The 22,080-nt window shown below is 46.6% G+C and overlaps 1 protein-coding gene across 6 annotated transcripts in view; it reads right to left on the bottom strand.

Annotated features, from left to right (window-relative positions):
• The window catches only part of CELF2 (CUGBP Elav-like family member 2), a 308,661-nt gene that overhangs the window by 13,272 nt on the left and 273,309 nt on the right, over positions 1-22,080 (bottom strand). For 5 of the 6 annotated variants that reach the window (XM_039246010.1, XM_039246009.1, XM_039246012.1 and 2 more), the window contains one exon: positions 4,033-4,152. In XM_039246010.1, coding sequence (XP_039101941.1) covers positions 4,033-4,152 — 120 coding nt within the window. Of the gene's footprint in view, positions 1-4,020; positions 4,153-22,080 lie in introns of all 6 variants that reach the window. The other variant, XM_039246011.1, reaches the window with a different exon arrangement.

The following is a 22,080-nucleotide window of genomic DNA, read 5'->3' as shown; positions in this document are numbered from 1 at the left end:
GTACAGGAGGTAACTGATTACCTTGTATAATTTGAAAAATCACCCAAGGAAGATTTATATTAAGTAATTATTCTGTCAAAGATAACACTTTACAGTTCAGCTGCTGGTATCTGATTACATGTAAAAACTGTGGGCAGTAGAAACAGAAGTTTGGAGAAAGTTCAACTGAATAAATGCTTCCCCTTAAAAGAATAGGGATTTCCTTTTGAAAAGCCAAAAGCATGGATCATTTTATCCCACTTAAATTCCCACGCATGCTGTTTGGATGAGGAACAAAATGACAGATGTGGCAACCTCATCTGTTTCTGCTAATGGTCCACAAAGTCAGTGCATATCCTGCCTGTGAGATGCTTTAACTCTAAAGGTCCTCAACTGAGGGGGACCTGAGATGACTGAGTAAATCTCTGCAAATGACACAGAAGGACCCACCAATATGAGCAGGAGCAGTTTTGGTGGCCTCTGTGAAGATGGTATTGAAAAGTAGAGGCAGTGGTAGAGGAAGTTAAGTACCAAGAAGAAAAAAGAAAAAAAAAAGTAGGAATAGGAATGTATTAATATATTCCTGTAGATTTGTTATGTTTCCTGGGATACATTTAGATGAGGTATACGTTCTTCTAAGGTGCAAGCTGATAATATGTGTAAAATGTCTAGAACCATGGTAGAGGAGTATGAATATGTACTTAGTGGCATTTATATCTGTGTTTGTGTTGTTACGGTGACAAGCATGTGTGAAGTTGTGTGTGCTTGTATACGTATCTAACTACATGCATTCCACAAATTCCAAGAATATAGATTAACAGAGTAACGTTATAATGCATATTAAGAGTGATAGGCCAGAATATTGCTCTTCTCCTCTCTCCTTTACATAAAATACGGTTGACTCTTGAACAACATGGGGGTTCAATTGAATGTCTCTGTATGTTAATTTTTCTCCCCAAAAGCTTAACTACTAACAACCTACTTTTGACCAGAAGCTCTAGCTGCTAACATAAATTTTAACACGTATTTCGTACGTTATATGTATTATATACACTGTATTCTTAAAATAGAGAAAACGTTAAGAAAATCATAAGGAAAATGACGACACGCTTGTAGTACCTTGCTGTATTAACTGATAGAAATCTGCAGGTCCTAACTGGACCTGCACATTTCAAACCTGTGTTGTTCAAGGGTCAAGTATTTCCATAAAAACACTGTTCACCAGGCACTTGTGCCTGATTATATTCTGATGATCCTCATTGTAAGTGCTCTATGATAAGCTTTTTGGAAGCACAAGGGGACCGCAATGAGGAAAAATAAGTGTGTCACTTAATATACATTTAAATACAAGGAGTCAGATACACACTCTTGGGCGGGTGTGTCTACCAAAAATACTTCTTCGTCTTTGCTCAGCTCTTAATAAACAAAACCTGCCTGGAGAACCCTCAGATAATCCAGAAGCCAAAGCCCTGTTACTGAATCACCCACATTCCTTACTTCTGATCTTGCCAATTTCTGCTTTTAGCTGTAGGGTTCGACTGTACTGTGTTAGCCCCTCCATTCATGAATGTATGGAGAAGGAAGGAGACACTTAGCTACTTTTCTTCTACCCAAAACTTTATTTCGGGAGGGGGAGTGGAGTGGAGTGAAGTGAAGAGGGTAAGATTTACAGGAAGATGAGGTTGGGAATTAATTGGATTCCATCTACCTATATTCTTCCTGGCTCTCTGGTCCCTGGGAAAGAGGACTCTATTCAGATAGCCAGAGAATTCTTTCACTACCCAGTAAGTGTTCCTGGGATGCAGTAGGGTGGGGAATGGCAATGATATGGAAGCTGGCCAACTACCTCTGTTCAGGTAACCATTTCTTGAGTACCTTCTCTGAGAATTATCCATTAGGACAAGTAGCATCATCATGAGGCAGAATGGTCTGAAAGAGGAAAGTCTACATATTTTGGGTTTCTCTTGGTATTTGAGAAAAGAAACAAGTATCTGCTCCAATACTGGGATTATTAAATAGCTCTGTGCCAGCAACAACTTACCAGATCAGAAGGAATGTAGTTTTGTTCATGATTTGTGGTTTACTTAAACACGTTTCCTGGTTCACACTGTCTGGTAGGGACTGTCTGAAACTAGACACATTCTTAATTCCCCGTGAACTGTACAGACCTGTACCACCCCAATTGCAAACAATTTAAAAAACAGAACAATTTAAGCCTTTTGTCCTTGCCAGAAGCAACATTTGTATGACACAGACCCCGCGCAAGAACTAGTCATAGTCTCAGCCATGTAACAGAGTCCCTCTTTAGTCCCTCACGGGAACGATGGGGAAATGCCAGCAAAGCACAGCACACCAGGATGGAGAGAGGCGGACACACGGACCCGAGGACGACACACAGCAGTCATGAGCACGTGCTGAGGAGGACAGCCATTCCCACTGGCCTGTTACTTTGCAGACCAAGGACAGGACAGGCAGGCGGTCAAATCAAAGTCCTTGTTTTAGGGGAACTAGGTCCTGGGGCAAGAGAAGCAGCATGAAGGCATGTGTGTAAACACCCATGTCTGCCACCGAGGGGAAGGAAGTGGGTTGGAGCGTCTGCGGAACAAGGTCAGAAACAGGAGTAAACGGACTGCGGGCGCCTCCCGGGCTGCTGGGAATTGGGCGGCTCGAGGCGCTGTGCTGGAGTCCGACATTCTGTCGTCACGTGCTCACCCCTTCATCCGCTATTTGCTAATTGAGAGCTTTCATGTCTGGAAGGAATCAGCTTTTTTTTTCTTTTTTTTTTTTCCTTCGCCTATGGTCAGATAAAACTCAGTCCCAATTTGTTTTTCCCAGAGTATCTGAATAAAAGTGTATATTAAAACTTTGGAAATTTGATGAGGTCTAGACTGATTTTTGTTTTTTTCTTTCAAATAAACTGCAAGGTATTCTTTTCGAGATTTTCAAATACAGAATTTTCTTAAATTTTTTTTTGCTTAAAAAAATGATACCATCTGATCGCTCCTTAAAAACTATTCACTTCTTAAGTCGTGGCATAAACTAAGTTGCCAGGGACCCTTCTGTAAAGCCTGAAGTGGGCAGGGGCTGTGTCGCCCGCATGGCACGGTAGGTGACTGGGCCCCCAAATCAGAAATCAGAATTGCTCGGGCTCTCCTGGGCATGGCTATTCTCGGTGCAGGACAGGACTGAGGGAAAGGCAAATGGGATGTCCCTTTTCTGGGCACAGGGACAGTTCTCCCCAGGGGAGGAGCCAGTGTGAGGCACAAGCCTAAACCATTATTATTATTATAAGTCTAAACCAGACTTACTTATTCTCTGGCTGGGGACTGTCGCCCCCACAGCTCTAAAATGGCAGAAATGGGCAGGCTGTGTGGGACAGAACCTGGAGTTCTTCAGCGAGTCCCTAGGTTTCGGGCTGAAGTAGTTCTGAAAGCAAGTTGCCCCCCTCTGCTTCAACCTGCCTTGGCGACGTGAGACTCTTCAGAGGGGCCCTGCTGTTGAGTGACCCCGTCTGTGAGTGCAGGCACCACTGCCTGCCAGGGCCTTTTCCACTCAGCTTTGTTTCCTTCTTTCCAATCCTTCTCTGTATAGGTCATCAATCTTTAGAGCGAGAGGGCACCGATAAAATAAACTAATCCAGAAACTTCAGTTTTCAAATGGGACTCTGAAGCCTGGGGTGGGCGGGCAGAGATTAGCTAAGGTTTCTGCAGGTGCCTGCCGGATTTGGAACTGGACCCAGGCGTCCACTTTTCTGCGAAAACACACTGCCTCTCAGAGGAGAGCCAAACCACCCGCTCTGGGAAACCTGCAGCTAGCTGTCAGCCACAGACACCTATGAACGAAGGAACGCACATTTTGTGTATTAGAAAAAAGCAGGGGTGCGGAGGGCAGGGTACCTTTGAGACAACATGAACGTAGACTGCATGTGCTCCTCCATCCCAAGTTTTAGTTCTCCCTGACTCCTCTGCGGGTCCCTGCTGGCTGACCACTTTCTGGGGAGAATTTGGGGGAAGGCTGTCCACCAGAGCAGCAAATACTCACTGTTGAGGGTACCTGCTAGTGCATTAATATTATTCAGCCCGACAGTGGCTCCTGCCAGCCCTTGCAGAGTCCCAAGAGAGGTCAGAGAGTTCATGGCTGCACCGGCGCTGGAGTTGGGGGTTGAAGCAGCCACTGAAAAACAAAACAAGACAGGAAAACAGGGAGAGAAAGCACAAGATGAGTGAAGGCCAACTGGCCCGGAAAGCGATCATCCTCGCCACCGCAGACCGAGCTGGCCAGACAGTCGTCACACGGCCGGGAGCCCTGCTTTTGGGAGGAGGCCTATGGGGCTGTGCGTGGGGCAGTTCCGACGGTTAGGTTTGGTGATTTAAACAAGCCATCACAGCTCTGCTCGGCCAGTGAAGATGCTCACTGCCCTAGGGGGGCCTCGGCAAACGGGAGGGTGCCTTCTGCAAACGCTGTCTCCCCCCCCCCCCCGCCCTGGGCAGCCACAGGAGGGGGCCTTGTCCAGATTCACCAGTGACTGGCACAGAAGGGGGCAGGGGGTGGGAGTAAACGGCAGTTCTTGGCTTTCTCACTGTTTCTGCTTCAGACTCATCATTTTCTTTTCTCACTGAAATTCTAGGAAAAAAAATCCTCCATCTTGCTGAATTTGACAGAAGACTTCAGGGCCCAGGTGGAGGTGGTAACAGAGGGAGGAGTGGTAGGAGACGAAACCATTTTGCTTCAAACTCTCTCTTACCCCCAGCCTTTGAGAGGCAAGCTTTACTGACACATCATTCACACACCATAAAATTTAGCCTTTAAAGCGTACAACTCTGTGGTTTTTAGTATATTCGCAGTTATTTAGCCCCCAAAGGAAAGCCGTCCCCATTAGCTCTCATTCCCCATTTCCCCCACCCCCCACTTCCTGTCTCTATGAATTTGCTTAGTCTGGATATTTCAGGTAGCCGGAATCACACCGTTTGTGATCTTCTGTGACTGCTTCCTTCACTTAGCAAGCCGCGGGCAAGGCCCCTCCATATAGCACGGGCCAGGGCTTCCTTGCAGAGGCCTACCCCACTGTACGGAAACTGCGTTCTGTGTATCCCTTCAACAGTGTGGACGTTTTGATTGTTTTGACTGGGCTAGTATGAATGGTGATGCTCTGAACATCTGTAATACCTTTTGTGTAGCCATAAACTTTCACTTTCTTTCGAGTACACACACACACACACACAGCCAGGAGCAGCACAGCTGGGTCATGTGGTCACTTCCTGCTGGATTGTTCTCCAAAGCAGCTGCACTCTCTTTCACTTTTACACTTAGAACGGCTTCTGCAAAATACGCCAACCGTCTTACATTTGTATACACTTGCACAGCCTCACACCTGCTGACTTTTTCCACAGACATCACTTGGCTCTACCCTGTGACGGAGGTAAAAGTGGAAGTGAACTCCAACCAGGGCCAGAAGCAGCACCTGGGCCTTTTCTAGCTGTGAGATTTAGGAGGGCCAGGAAGTTCCTCCATCTCCTGGAATGTTCCTGCTCAGGAGGAGCTCATCCTTGCTCTGCCTTCAGAAACCACACACACAGCACTGCTTGAAAGCACCTTGCTTGGGACCCCTTTGGGATGAGGCCAGATTAAATGCCTAAAAAAATGAATTCCCCACCATGTCACATTTCTGTCCAGGTAGCTTCTCACACCTCATAATGTGTATTTCTCTTTTTAAAAGAAAATGATATATAATCCAGTATCATTAGTCCTTTTGTATCATGAAACTTTTCAAATACACACATGAGAAAAGCATGACAAACTCCAATAAACTCATATCCACATTCTAGAATATTTGAGAAGCAATTTAATCTCCCACTTTTTTGCAGATTTTTAAAAATGTTTTATTTATTTTTGAGAGACAGAGTACACGGAGGGGAGGGGCAGAGAGAGAGGGAGACACAGAATCTGAAGCAGGCTCCAGGGTCTGAGCTGTCGGCACAGAGCCTGATGCGGAGCTTGAACTTCTGAACTGTGAGATCATGACCTGAGCCAAAGTCAGATGCTTAACAGACTGAGCCACCCAGGCGCCCCTTCTCACTCTCTACTTTAAAGCAAATTTCAGACCTTCTGTTGTCTCTCCCCTATACACTTTGGTACGGAACTCCAAAAATTGTGGACATTTTCTTTAAAACCTCAAAACACCTCACAAAAATAACAGTAGTTTCTTGGTTTCATTATGTAATAATACTTTGTTTAGGATTTTTTCGTCTGTATACATAAGATTGACATTTATGTTTCCTTCTTGTGTTGTCTTTAGTTTTGCTAATAAACTTTTGCTAACCTCATTAAATGACTCAGGCAGTGTCTTTATTTTCTCATTTGCTGGGATAAATTGTAGAAGATTGTAATTACTTCTATCTTAAATGTTTAGTAGAATACGCCAGTAAAAATGATCTGGACTTGATATTTCTTCATGGGATGATTACATTTCTTTAATAAATAAGATTGTTCAACTTTTCTTTTTCTCCTCTCATCAGTTTTAGTAAGTTACAGCTTTCCAGGACTTTGTATATTTAAGTTTTCAAATTTATATTGGCAAATATTATTCATAATATGCTCTTACTTTTTAAAATCAGGAACACTTATAAATAAGTCCTATTTCTTTGTCTGCTTGAGCTGTCCATTACTAAGAGAAGCATGTGAAAATCTCCCTCTGTGGTCATGTCAAATTCTCCAGGTAAATATGGACATTTTTTGGAATACATCTTGAAACTGTGTTACTCCTTGTGTAGATGTTTGTAAATTAATGTATCTTGTACTGCAGTCAGCTTTTTGTGGGTGATCTTATATCAGTTTTTTTTTTTGAAGTCTGTTTTATATGTGTTAAAACATAAAAGCCTCAGATTTTTTTAGTTATTTGCATGATGTGTCTTTTACTATCATTTTGCTTTTTTATGTTTCTATTTCAGCTCTCAGGATCAATATATATAGAAGTTTTAAAAACTACAGCCTAATAATCTAGTAGTCTTAGTAGAAACATTTAAATTTTGTGTTATATGTCTTGCCTATATTTTTCCTCTTCTTTCTTGCCTTCCTTGAGGACTATTATTTATTTATTTTTTCACATTCCATTTCCCCCTCTACTACTTTGGAGGTAATGTATATTATTTCTATTCTTTTATGTATTACCATAACAGTTTTAACAGTCAGATATAACTTACGATAATCAATGGTAATCATTACCTTTATTTCCTGCCAGAACATTTCTCCTCTGGGGACTTTTAAGGCCAATTTCTAGAGATTTTAAGTGGTTGACTTTTACAATTTTCACCAGTAATGGTGGTTTCACGGGGGAACGGTTTCACAGATATCCTCACATTGCCATTCTAGAAGTACTCACCGGGTATCACCTAAAATTGTGTGAAAGTTCTTTAGGCTTTTATTATTGGCTTCGAGTCAGAACACACATGAGGGGTAGTAAACCCTCACTCAGTGGCTCAACAGTGTGGCAAGGGCTATCATGTGAAGACTGACACTAGATTTCATTTTTTTTGTCCATGAGAATGAGCCCAGACAGGAGGACTTCCGTTTCTGTTACTTTGTTGGTCTGGGTGACCAGAGAGACCCTAAATGGGGGGCAGGGGGACACCAAAAAACTGAAAAGCTTTATGAGATATTTTAAAAAATATTGTTAATCACATCAATAGTAATAATGTAAGATGGATTAGTACCAGGTGCTGAGGTAAATTAACTGTCAACTTAGAATATCCAACAAAAATGTATTTCAGAAACCAGGACAAAATAAATAAGTAACTGTCACATAAAAGCTAACACTTTTCTTATGAGCAGTAAATGTTCTGTTGGATAGGATTCAAACTAAAGGAGAAATGATCCCAGATGAAAGAAGGAATATTAAAGCAAAGGAAGCAAATATGCGGGTGGATTTAAATACATGCTATTTACACGCAGTCACGGTGTCCCAGGATGAAACACATTGAAGGTAGACCTGAAAAACATGACAACATGAACACGCCACACATGTGGTTTGGGAGAGAGGCTCTTCTGAATTAAACTATTTTTTTCTCTTTCTTTCTTTCCTTTTTTTTTCTTTTTTTTGAGGGAGTGAGCAGGGGAAGGGCCGGGGGGGGGGGTGGGAGAGAATCTTAAGCAGGCTCCATGCTCAGTGCAGAGCCTGACTCCGGGCTTGATCTCATGACTGTAAGATCATGACCTGAGCTGCAATCAAGACTCGGATGGTTAACTGAGCCACCCAGGTGCCCTTCAGTTAAAGTACTGTAAGGTCCCTGAAAGAAGAAATTCAGGAAAATTTGCTAAATCTCACAACAAACAGCAAGAGTTTGTGGCATCTGAGCCACAACCTGCTTCCCCTTAGCTATTCCTCTCCCACTTCCTCAGGGCCAGTGTGTGTAATGGGAGCTCAACTCCAGGCGGTTGTGGCCAAGAAGATGAGCGCTGCTTCTCCCCACAGGTCCAGATCGAGGGCTAGGATTACTCCCAGGGAGGGGCAGGCCCCTGGCATTTTTAACAGAAGCTCCATCCCAGGCCAGGAAGTGTGGGAGTCCTGTCCTCAAACTGGCCTCTACTCACTGAGCAGGCAACAGAAACTGCATTTGAGAGGGCCCAGGTACAGGAGACAAGACATCAAAACGTCCTATAGATATGTTCAGGGAACTAAAGGAACACATGCTTAAAGAAAGGCATGATGACAAAATTGCATCAAACTAAGAATACCAATAAAAAGAGATTATAAAAATGAACAAAACGGGAATTCCAGACTTGGAAGGTAAATTATAGAAATGCAAAATTCACTGTGGGGGCTCAACACTAGATTTGAAAAGGCAGAACAACAAGTGAGTTGGGAGAAAGATGGAGATCGTGCAGTCTGAGAAGCAGAAACCAGAATGAATAAAAAGGAACAGAACGTCGGAGGTGTGGCATGCCACGAGACAGGGGTGTACAGGTACCAGAGGTACCACTAGCAGAGAAAAGAGCAGAAAAAATATTCAAAGATACAAGAACTGAAAAATTCCTAAATGCAACAAAAAGCATTTGCATCTACATATCTAAGAAAGTCAATAAACTATAGGTAGGATAATAGGAGATCACACCCAGACATGTGATAGTAAAAATACGTCTTGAAAGCCCAAGATGAAGACAGAAAAAGTCTTGCAAGCAGAGAGTGGAACAGACAACATGAGTCATCATGTATAACGGGATCCCAAGAAGATTGATAGCTGTCTTCTCAGCAGAAAGGGTGGACCAGAAGGTGGTGGCCTGGCATACTGCAAGTGCTGAAAAGAATAAAACTATGAACTAAGAATTTTATATCCGGCAAAACTATCTTTTGTAAATGAACGAAAAATAACATTCCTAGATGAACAAGAACTGAGAGAATCCATTGCCAGCAGTCACTGTATTACAAGCAATACTACAGCAAGTTCTTCAGGCTGAAAGCAAATGACCTAAAACAGTAATTCAAATCCCTACAGACATACACACACATAACACCAATAAAGGTAATCATGTGGATACTTTTAAAAGACTGTATAGGTGCCATTTTCTTTTCTTCTCTTAATTGATTACAAAATCAGTTGCCTAAAGCAGCATGCATATAATTGTATTGTTGGGCCTCTAATGTACAGAAATATATTTGACATTTTAAGCACAAAGGAAGTAGGTAGGGGGACAAAGCTGTATTGCAGTGAGGAAATTATACCAGATAGTAACAAAAGAAGAGATGAAGAGAACCAGAAATGATCAATAAGGAGGTTACAAACTCTATAGATACATATATCTGCTCTCCTTTCCTGTTTATTTAAAACATATAAAGTAATAATTATAACTATACATTATTAGGTTTACAACATATATAAACATAGTATGTATATAAATAGTAGAAAAAAGGGGAGGAGAGTAGAAAGTTGTAAATAGGAGGCATGTTTCTGTATCTCATTGGCATTAGGTTAGTACATATCTTAAGTAGTTTCTGATGAAACAGTATATATGATATAAACCCTAGAGCAGTCACTAAGAACATAAAATTTAAAAATATGGAGGAAAATCAGTGAGGAAATTCAAACATTATACTAGAAAATATTCACTTAATGCAAAATAAAGCCGTGAAGGAGAAACAAAAAAGTGAAACACACAGAAAGCAAAAAGTAAAATGTCACACACAAATGCAACCTGATAATGACATTAAATGTGAATGAATTAAACAATCCAATCAAAGGCAGGGATTGTTAGACTGGCTTAAAAAAATTAAAAAACAAAAACCTAGCTCTTGCTTACAGGAGGCACACTTCAGATTCCAAGACACAAATAGGTTGAAAGTAAAAGGATGGAAAGATATATACCATGCAAACAACACACCATACACTAAAATGAGACAGAAGAGTTTTGCAATAGTTTGAGAGAGAAAAAGAAAAACGGTCAATTGCTTGCACTGCAAAGGACCTTGATACACTTCTATGAACATCTGTGTCTTTGTCGTGACGAACTACAGCTAGTAAGAGAATGCCAGTACCAGTGTGTACTGTCAGGAAACCCTCATTTTATTCAGCATCCTTTTTCTTCATGCCCTGACTCTTCACTGAGATCTCTGAGAAGGGAAAGGGATAGAAAAGAACAGGATGAGGAAAGGAGATATTCCTCAAAGAGCACAGGAAATGATGGAGATATGAAAATGAAGCAAACTGGGATAAGGTGTTGGGAGTCAACTGAGTAACCGGATCGGATTATTCTTGCATTCACCTGAGAAACACAAGCTACTGTTATCAGATAGGCCTCTGACTCCATTGCCAATCACACTGATGATGAAGCAGGGGTGTCAAAGCACAAAGGTCAATGATCTGGAGAAAGAGCCTATCAGGGACACTAGCACATCCTTAGAAAGACTTAGGACACCTGTCGTCATGCTCCTGTGGAGCATTCACTCTAAGTGCTGGAGAGGAAATACATGTCGGGGCCTTATTACCTCAACCTCTACCACTTAGATTTTTCAGATCTCCCTTATAGCACAGACCTCATTAGTCTTCTGCTGCTCCTTGGCTGGTCACGCTGCATCTCCTCTGTGGTGGCAGGAGAGGATTGTGAAAGCTGGGTTAGCATGGACACCCCTGAGGAAGACAGGGGAAAGTTTCCACCTGGCCCCACACACACCACAAAGTGAGACTAATGCTCTAAGTAAAGTCATTCCAATCTCATTACCCCCCTTTACAGACAGAAAGCCAGAGTCAAAATGGGGCTGTAGCTGAGACTGAGTGTGCTCTGGACTCAAACGCTTCTCCACAAGCTTCCACTTCATCACTTTTAAATGTGGGAAGACAAAGAACACCCAACTTAAAAGATTGTGAAGATTGAGCAAGGTGATCTATGTAATGAACTTGGCACAGTGGTACCATCTGGGGAGTTTTAGACCACTGTCCCTCACTGGGTGCACACGGAACTGAGGGGGCGAACCTGCACAGGATACGTCTCATAAAACAACAAGAAAGGAGGTAAGCTTCTCTCCACTCTCCATCTACACAGCTGGAGTTGCTGATGACTGGACAGCCACTGGTCCTGCTTCTGCTGGATGACCCGCCTCTTCCTTACCGCCAGTCACAGAGACGAGCCTGCATGCAGGCCCCAAGCCCCTCTCCCTCTACAGCAGCCATGCCGGGACTGTGGGCTGAAGGTGCCGCCTGTTTATGCTCACCCAGGGAAACCCAGAACGGCCATGAGCAGACTTGCCTGTCACCTGCTTCTAGCTGGAGCTTCACAGGTGGCAAGAGGGGCAGGAGTCAGGCGGCATCACAACTGGCTGACCTCATGCTTTGTGGGTGATCTTTCACACCCTCCAGTCTCTAAGACGGGCTTGAGGAAGAGGTGGGTGAAAGCCATTGTCTGCCTTGTGGGGGTAATTCGCAACTACAGTGGTGAGCAGCAAGCTGGAAAGAGTGTGCCGTAGAGAGAGAGACACACACACACACACACTGAGCCATGGACACATAACGGGCAGGAGCGAGATGGGTAGCTGGGAAATTCAGCAGGCCCACTTGTCACTGATAATACAGTACGCAAGTCAGAGGTCTCTTTAGGCCGTGGTTTGCTATTTATTTAAAACTGCAGGAAGACTAGATACAGTCAAGTGGGCCTCTTAGTATGTGGTTCAGGGCTATATCTGGTAGGAAGGTGGGGAGCGGGTCAAGGACACAAAGGACAGGCATCAAGTGTGGCATTAAGACAGTGGAGTAATGGGACACCTGCGTGGTTCAGTTGGTTAACTAAGCATCCCACTCTTGATCTCAGCTTAAGTCATGATCCTAGGGTTGTGAGACTAAGCCCCTTGTCGGGCTCTGCTATGAGTGCGGAGCCTACTTAAGATTTCCTCTCTCCTCCCTCCTCTGCCCCTCTCCCCTCATGTGCTGTCTCTCAAAACAAAACAAAAAGAAATTACCAAAAAAAAATGATGAGTGAACTGTGAACTAAGTAACTGGCTTTGAGATGAGAAGACCCTGCCTGCCCCACAGCTTCAGACAATACTCTGAAAATTCACCCTGATAGGAACCTCATTTGGAAAAGATAGCTCAACTGCGAATCTAGCCACCTTTCAGAATCTTTTGAATTCTAGCAAATAATCTCTTTAAAGCAAAGAGCCTCAAACTTGTCTCACAGCCAGTCTCAATCATGTGCTCCAAAACCAAATATTCAGCAGACACACAATAGAGAAAGAGACCCCAGACACGAAAGGCAGAGACAAAGCCAACAACACACATATTTTCCTGTTTCTTTGTTGGCTGACTGGCAAGAGGCTGCCTCGGGTAACTGCGTTCTGCCCATCTGAAGTCCCCTCTGGTCTCCACCGAGACCTATAGTCTTCGCTTTCTCAGTCAAACTGTTTATGACGTGCCAAAGGCACATTTGGGAGAAGGGTGGTAAATAAACTGCGATCAGCATCGTCCACGGCACCTCTTTCAGTGGAAGGCTGCTCCGACAAAGCCCAGAGGGACACGGGCCAGGGGAGCCAAGCCTCACTCCCCTTGCTCATGCAGTGCAGATGTGTCTGGTCAGAGGTTACATCTTCAGCCTGTTTTACTACCGGTTAGAAACTACCGAACCCAAAGAGGTTACGACTGGCTGGCTTACCAGGACGTCAAACCAGGGCAGGCCGAGCAATGAACAGAAGGTCTGTCATTGTTACCTCACGTGGGAGCACAGTTCTGTGCCTTCTTAGGAGAGAATGTGGGAAGGGGCAGGGTGAGAGAACGGGGAGAGCGACGCGGGAAGGGAGACGGTGGCGAGCATCACAGGCCTCCCGTGCTCTTCTGAGCAGGTTAAATCGCTGTTGGGAAGACGCCAAGCTCAGCAATTCCCACACGCCTCTCCCAATCTAAGTGAGAAGACAGTTCTTTCTCCTTGGAACCATGCTAGGTCTTGGATCAATAATACACTGAGAAGAGTTCCTTGGCCCAGGTCAGAGCTTCAGGTCACGGACGGCGTGCCTAGATCACTGGGTTTCCTTGCTACGCCAGGGTGAGAGGAGGGGGGCAGGAAAGAGAGAACAGTGCTAGACGAGCCAGAGGACTATCCCTTGTCCACTATCTCAGGAAGAGCCGAGTGCTTGCCCTCCCCCCGACCCTCTCCCAGCGATTTGTTTCTCTCCCTGAATCCCCACTGACACGAACAGACAGCGCTGACTTCCGCACATTCCTTCATTTCAACTTGGGTTCTCCGCGGCAACGCACCAACTAGACAGTCTCTTCTCCGCAAAGCAGAGGCTGAGCGGACCTGCCCGGCGCACACAGCGAGTGGTAGCACAGGACACGGCTGTGTGGCCAAGTCCTCGGGAAGAGGCCATCGGGATACCTAACAGTGGTGGGAGAGGGGCTACTTCGGGTAACTTTCTCAAAGCAGCCCAAAACACAAGCAAGCTGAATCTTACCTACGGTAAAAAAACAAAACAAAAACAAAAAACACCAAAAGCTTCATTTGTTTTATATACATTTGTTCCAGAGGTAAATGCTTATTCTTTCTGAGCTTTCCAGAGAGAAAAGGCCCTTTGCTTCATTTCCCAGGAGAAAGTTCTCCTCTCTCTGCCGTGTGGATAAACTGGACTCGCGCCCTTCCAACCGTAACTAGCCTTGATCTCCCTAACGGGAGGCAGGTGACAAATGTAGCTGGAGAGACTGGAAGGAACTGACATCCACAGGGCCACCAAATTAAAACACAAGACACCGGTGGGTGCCTGATGAAGGCCTTCCTGCTCTCTGTTCTGTTCTAACCTCTGCATTACTGGAGAGGGCAGGTAAGCTTATTTGGGCCCCAGGATGACGTTTACAGAGGGAGACACTACATGTTTCATGGCTCCCCCCAAATATGCCTGTATCCTAATTCCTGCAAGCTGTGACTGTGTTCGGTGACACAGAACTTATAGGGTTTAGCAGCTGCTATTCAGAGGGCCCTGAGATGGAGAGAGTGTCCTGGATTATCTACATGGGCCCAGTGTAATCTCAGGGGTCCTGTCAGTGGAAGAGCCGCTCGCAGGAGCCAGAGAGATGGCAGCGGGTCCAGGACTTGCCCTGAAGATGCAGGTAGGGGCCATGTGTCGAGGAAGTCCACAGCCTCCAGAAGCTGGAAGAGCAAGAGTGGATTCTTCCCTAGAGCTTCCAGAAGGAACTGCCCCCTGCTGATACCCCTGATCCCAGCCCAGTGACTATGCTGGACTTCTGGCTTAGGGTCGTAAGATAATACGCTAGTGTTGTTTCAAGCTGCTACGTTTGTGGTAATGTGTCACAGCAGCAATCGAACACTAATACACTTGCCAACTCAGCTTCACCAGGAATACAGCTAATCATGGCAGCCACTAGCATTTACAGAGGGCTTAACATGTGCCAGCCTTTGTCCTAAGTACTTTCCGTGTATCAGCTTTTTAAATTGTTTCCAGTTATCCTGGAGGCTAAGTAGCTGGCGGAAGGTCCCACACAGCTGTGCGTTGTAGAGCCAGGACTTCACCTAGCTCCCTGGCTCCAGAACATTAACTTCAATTCCTGTTTTGATTCTTGCATCTATCTTGGCTGCTACTGAGATGTACAGAAGCAAAGAATCTGCGATCATTCATATCTGCCCTTAATTTTTGGGCTCTGTCCCTTCCACCTGTACGACCTTGGGCAATACCTCAATTTAGCTGAGGCTCTGAATGATGCTTAAAATGGGAATAATGCGACCCACCCTGGGGAACTGACATGATAATTAAACAATCAAATGAGGTGGCAGTGAGGTCTGACACGCAGTAGGTAACTGATAAACACTGCTGATGATCTCTATCTGAGGGATGAGAATCTGATCATTCTGTCCTTGGATTCATGCAGAGTTAACATTTCCCAGTACGAGAGATGCAAGGGGGTTGCACAGATGACCGCCAGTCCCACAGCCTGTACCACTGGCCTCGCTGTCAGGAATCTGTGTGTGTGTATTGTTCTGAGAGTGAGGAAGAGGGTGACCAGGCCTGCCAGTCATGCCAGGGAGAGAAACAGTTGATGAAAATTCACATGCAGCCCAGAGAGAAGAACGCTAAGGGAAGGGCCAGGTTTAGGTGTTGATGTCAAAAAGATACCCTACGTAGCTCAGGAGACCAAAATGAGGGCCAGTGGGTCATAGTCGTGGGGGGCAGGCGTGGTATGAGGACCGTCTGTGGAACTATGAGAGCTAAGCCACCAGGTAGTCACATTTCAGGGGGTTTCTGCACACCCTGAGGTACGCTCGATGGCTTTGTAGGTACAACACTCCAACTCCTGAAAAGTTGTTTCTATGAGTGTCAAACGCAGGCTCGACACATCTCCTGGCAGACAAGACCAGGACTCTGAGAAGGCAGAATTCTACGGGTTGAAGGCGGCCCTTCGGGGAAGGTTCCAATTTTCACTGCTCACGGCGTGACTGAAGAATGTGAAAACCCAGGGTCTATTTAGAGACTGCAGACTCAAGGGGTCTACAATGGCAGGAGCCCGGCCAAGCTGCAGACACCATGTAGCTTTTACATTCTTTCCTGGAAGAGGCAGCCACCCCGCCAAGCACAGCCATCTCGAATCCTGAATGATCCATCACAGAGGAAAGGATGTGACCAGAAACAGGCCAGACCCTGGGGGTGAAAGCTCGTGGCGCGGGGCTGCTGCGATGCTCTGCGGGCCAAGCGGTGAGGACTATTCTGTCTGCTGGAGGCAGGGACCGCACTGCCCGCTGAAGGCGTGGTATCCACACACACATCTGACGGAGCAGTCACTTTTTATAATTTGAGTCTAGGACCTCCTGCACCTCGTTCGCCTGGAGGATACCTCGGACCCTCGGCACCGACATGTCGGGCCGCGGGGCCAGGACTCGATCTAACGTGCCCTCCTGAGGTGTCTCTCGCTCACTGGAGTGTGGGAAGTGCGTCTCAGAGGCATCCAGGCGCAGTGGCACCTCACCCCGGCAGGCCGGGTGTGGGAAGTCCGGGGCCCGAGAAGGTGAAAGGTTGTAGGGCAGGAAAGGATTGGTTTGAGATAAGAAAGAGAACAGGTGCTGGGAGGCAGGAAAGCAGGAGAGAAACGTCTCCTACGTTATGGTTCTACCTTCCGTAAGGAAAACAGCCCTGCCAGCAGATGAGCTTATTAATGACAAGTTCCGCCTTATTTCCTAGAACCTACACAAGTAACTGGAACGAAACAGGCACCAAAGATCTGCTGAGTGGATGAATACGTGAAAGTAATACTGAAGGCTGAGGCAGGTGCACTGAATGCCGTATCTAGTTTCTCTGAGAATGAGGCCAATTGAAGGCCTTCCTGAGCCAGTTCAAGGGGATCTCGTTCCATTTTACACTCTGCCTCACACAGGGCCCCTGAGGACACAGCCAAGCTGGTGACTAAGTGAAACACTCCTCAGATGTCCCTTTCTGCTCACAGGCCACAAAGAGTGTGGCTGTTTTAAAAAACAGACTGGACAGAGGTGCCTGCCGACTTTGGCTCAGGGCATGGTCTCACGGTTCATGGGTTCGAGCCCCACACCAGGCTCTGTGCTGACAGCTGAGCCTGGATGGAGCCTGCTTCAGGTTCTGTGTCTTCCCTCCCCACCCCTCCCCTGCTTGTGCTCTTTCTCAAAAATAAAAATTGATAAAAAACAAAAACAACAGGATGGACGAAGCTGCCTGCCGCCCTGTCCCCAAGACAAGAGACCCCTCAGGTGCTGGGAGGGGGCAGGCACTGGCCTGGCTCAAAGACCAGCCTCGAGACCGCCCTCCCCTGCCGCCACCACATCAGAGACGCGCAGGTAAACGGCGGCGGCTCCTCCTCCTGTATGGAAGGCGGGACGAAGATCCAGAGGTGAGGTCGGGGTGAGGAGGCTGTGAACGAGGAATTTGCCATCCCTCTGTCCTTCCACAGATTCCAGACCCAGCAAGGGAAGCGGACAGACGGCCATCAGGGGTGTAGGAGTCTCTCACGCAGCCCCCTCCACGAACATTCTCCCTCCCCGCAGGCCGCCCTCGCCTCTGGTCTCTGCAGGGCAGGCCGAGTGTAGCACGCAGGAACCGCCGTGCTCTCCAAGGCATCTGCTTCACGTTAAGCGCCCCCTCCTCTCCCATACAGCATGAGGTTTGTCCCTGAGCTTCACCGACACACCAACCGAGGACGAGGACAGGGGCGGGGTGGGGGGGTGGGGACTCGGCCTGCGGTGCACTCATTAAACACCTGCACGGAACCATCGGATGGTGAAAGCACTGTGGCTTTGTGGCTTAGGAAACAGCAAACCGTCTACACTGACCTAACTACTGAGGACACTGCCCAGCCTCAAACGAGCTTGGACATGGTCTCGGGCCATGGTCTTGGGCCGGTGCAAGGAAGACGATGAGGAAGCAGAATAATTAGGCAACGACACAAGCACTTTCATTGTTAGCTAATCACAACCCCAGGGCATTAGCGAAATACAGAGTGGCGCTCCTCCCAGGGGGCCCAATTATTCCACAGGAACCACGTCTCTTAATTTATCCCTACAAGATTTTGGGGGGTGGGGAATGACCAGGTAGGAGGAGGCTGTTTGTATAGAAAATGGTGTTAAAAGGGTCTGAGGTGGTCTGATGTCACTACTTGATGGTCTGTAATGGGCATACCCTCCGTCCCCTAAACATCCATTCCATCATCTTCTCCCAGAACATCGCTTCACTTCACAGGGACAGTCGACGATGTGGCTTCGGGCAACACCAGGCCAGACAGGCCACCCTGGTTCTCCAGAAGGTGCACGGGAGGAGCTCTCCGTCTAGAGGGTGGGTGAAGCAAGAAGCCCCGTATCTGGACCCTGACTGACTCTTGAAGCATTATTCTAGGGAAGTGGACACTGGAAGGTGAGTGAGAAAGTGGTGCAGAGACAGAAGGAGAAACGGTTTCCTTCATTTTAACTCTTATTTTTCCACATGCTTCCTGGAGTGCTCACTAGTTGACATTTCTTAAGTTTATTTTGAGAGAGAGACACAGAAAGCGTGTGTGCCAGCATGGGGAGGGGCAGGTAGAGAGGGAGAGAATCTCAAGCAGGCCCCACATGGTCAGTGCAGAGCCTGATGTGGGGCTCGGTCCCACGAACTGTGAGATCATGACCTGAGCCGAAATCAAGAGCTAGATGCATTTAAGTGACAGAGTCATGCAGGCGCCCCTCATTAGTTAACATTTCTAAGAAAGAAATCGACTTCATTAGTTGTGAGCAAACCTGGGCACCTCCCGGCCAGTCCCACGCAGACACTGAAGACTGAAGGTGTCATTTGGGGTCACTTTGAAAAAGTCTGTTCATGTAAACTCAGTATATACTGATCTAACAAGAATAGAGCAGAGAGGAAACAACCTGTTTTCTCCGCCAATGATAATCTGCTAACGATTTACCAAAGTACAAATACGTGCATCCCCTCAGATGGCTCCAGATGTTTGTTTTTCCAGATGGTCATCAACACAGATTAGAAAAAGAAATGCTGATTTCCTCACAAGGGTGAGAACATGTACCATGGAAAAACCCAGAAACACAGTTCCAGTTCGTCCGGAGTTCCTGCTTTTGGAGGTCTCGCGGTGTGGCAGGACTGCCGTCACATCTGCTGCTCATCGCCTTGTTTCCTTGGCCAGTCATTTCCCTGCGGGCATCCGTGTGGATCGTGCACAAGGCACCCGGGCAGAGTGACCTGAAGACTCCCTGTAACTGTAAAACCTGCTGGTGACTAGTCTCTGCCCCCGGAGAGAGGTTACCTCCATGGTAAACAGCTGCGTGTCGCTGGCAGGTCGCTGAAAACCTGGCCGAATCTGGTTTTAGGATGTCCTGGAAAGGGGGAAGTTTGCCCAGAGGGACAAAACGCTCATTTCTAGTGTCTTCCTTTGGATCGGGTGCCACGGTTGGCAAGGGTCAAGTGCTCAGCCAGCAGGGTTCTAGGCTGGAAGAGCTGTTTAGACGGTCTGAGTGTGTGCCTTGGAGGGGCGGCTGCCCCTGTGAATGGCCCACCGCGAGCAAAGGCTCCATAATAACCTGCAGCTCTCCGAGGGCCTCAGCGTGTGACTCTCCATGGTGGCCACCAGTCCTGTTCCATCATGGTCTGCTGGTGCTCTCGAATCCAGTAGTGCCATTTTGTCTTTGGTGAGGAGGGTGTGTTGGTTCTGTAGCCTCGAATCACACTCAAGTGCCTTGGGAAATTCACTGCCACCTGGTTCAGCTAAGCCCCAAAGCAGAAAGAAAGGAGGAGTGGGTCTACTTCCTGCGTTTATATTCTGGCATTTTTAGGAAGGGCGGGGAGATACTCATTTCCAAAGGCAAAAGGTTCAAAGAAAAAGATCACTGATCTTATTCTAGTTTTAACCTAGTTTCCTGTTGTCAACAGGGGGATTTAATGTCATTCCAAAATAATGAAATCATCTTTCCCATAAGATTCTTTAATGCTGTCTTTAAATAAAAGCCACAGCGTGCTTTCTACGTACATATTAACCTCAGTATTTGGAACAACTCCATTTCCCAACTGAGAAACCTAGATAAAGATGAAATGACTGGTTCCGAATCAGTCTTCCAACTCTTGGTCAAAATGTCCACATACCACAGAAAGAAAATGAAACTGTAACCTCCTCTAGTACATTCTTCAAATTACATCTTTTTTAAACCTCTGCCCTGTGTATGAACTTTTCTGTTTCTAGCACTAGATTATTTAAATTTAGCCTACACGTGATGTAAATACCTCTGTGTCTTAAATTCCTTGCATCCTCCCCGATCCTGGCCTCTGTGCTCTTATCTCGGAGGCGAAGAAGGTGCTCCCTCCCGCAAGGCTACACCGTCCCAGTTCGCAGCATTTATTACGGGTTTATGCCCCGTCACGCACACGGCCCCGCCCACACAGTGCTGCAAGAGGGATGGGCAGGGTAGGGGCGGGCGCGCTGTCCAGGTGCTCGGTGGCAGGGCCCTCCTCCCAGCTCGTCACAGGCCCTCACGCACCGCTCCAGTGCCCCAGACAGGCATAAAGGAGGGTTTGGTTCCGCCTTCCCACTCAGTCCATCAGGTTCACCTCTCATTGGCCTCTTCCTGCTCTCTTTCCTTCTGGCTCCTTCTTTTTCACTTAGAAATACTTTTAAGTTTTCCCCATCTTCATCTCTCTCTTGACTCTGCCGCTTTTTTAGACTTTCTTTTTAAATCACTAAATTTCATGACGTCATTCATACAGATAGAATTCTCACCTCCAGTCCCACATTCCTCCTCTCTCATTGCCTCTAGAACTGTGTCATCTACTCCACCAGTGACCAGGCCATGAGGGGAGGTGGGGGGGGGGGGAGGGCAGCTGCCTAATTGCTAAATTCGAATGCCCCTTTTCTGTTCTCTCCTGTCACCTTCCTGCTTGAAACTCCTCTGCATGGTTCCCTGACACCAGGCTACCACCACGTGGTTCCTCCTGTCTGCCCCACAAATACAGTCATCAGCCAGAGGGCTGCACCCCGTCTCCTCCCCTGCTCCGTTTGGTGATTCTAACATAAAGGTACCACCCATCCCCAAGCTTACATCGGTCCACCTCACTGCTGCAGCCGATTTTCAGCCCACTCTTTGAGCTCCATGACAAACTCCGTGGTCAGATGTCCAACCGCGTGCGCGGTGGATATACTGACACAAAAGGCCTGTTCACATGTGCAGCACAAAATCCAGTCGTCTACTACTAACTTTCCCTTCTCCTGCCACCCCTCTCTTTACCAATGAGAACGCTGGGCCACTAGTCCCCCAGATTAAACGTGCTTCTGTCGCCTTCAACTGCTCTGTCTTCACATCCAGTCAGTGCTCAAGTCCCATGGTGGACTTTCTTGTGCTCCAGGTCCTTAGACGCTCTTCACTGCCTGCACGCCAGAGTTCTGGCTCCTTACCCACACCGCTCAGGACCCTCTCTGGTCATTATCTTCCATACATCTCATGCTTGTAAGCAAGGAGATGAACTTCTGTTTGACTTTTATTTTTCTCATATCTGACAGATTTGTTAAATCTTCCATTCCATTTCTATGTCTCAAAACCCTACCTAGTCTTGAAATTTGGGGTCACATGTCAGCTGTCCTATTCAAAATTTCCCCCATTTCCTCACGACAGAATCTCTCTGATTTTCCGCCCCTCAACTAGGTTGACCAGGTTGGTGCACTCTGCTTGTGTTTTTAATGTGGCCACTGCATCTGGGTTACAGCGGTTCGTGGAATCAAACCACATGTGAACTCAGTGCTCCTACTTTCTGGCTTTCAGGTCTTAAAACACGGACCTTCGATCATAAACCTCTGGAAGCTGTGATTAGCAACTCTTCTTAGCAAAGTTGCTTTCCCCACTGACTATAAAATATCATTATGTGATTAATACACTGCTATGCTAGCAGTGGTAACATGGCTCAGACAGCAACATCCTTGATTTCGTGGGAAAAGAAGAGCACGGAGTGGCTGTGATGTACAGAAAACACACCTGTGAGCTGGTAAATGCATCACAGCGGGATCCGATGTGGGTCTGATGCAACGTAGACCGTACAGAGCACTATTTACAACGATTGCTAATGCTTGGCACAGCTCTGACTCCAGAGCCACTAAAAGCAAACATGCAAAGAAGGACAGCCAGTATCTAATC

Source organism: Hyaena hyaena, unplaced genomic scaffold (genome assembly GCF_003009895.1).
Source record: "Hyaena hyaena isolate Hyena2069 unplaced genomic scaffold, ASM300989v1 scaffold_276, whole genome shotgun sequence".
In the NCBI taxonomy this organism is placed as follows: Eukaryota; Metazoa; Chordata; class Mammalia; order Carnivora; family Hyaenidae; genus Hyaena; species Hyaena hyaena.
This window is presented reverse-complemented; position numbering and strand designations above follow the sequence as displayed.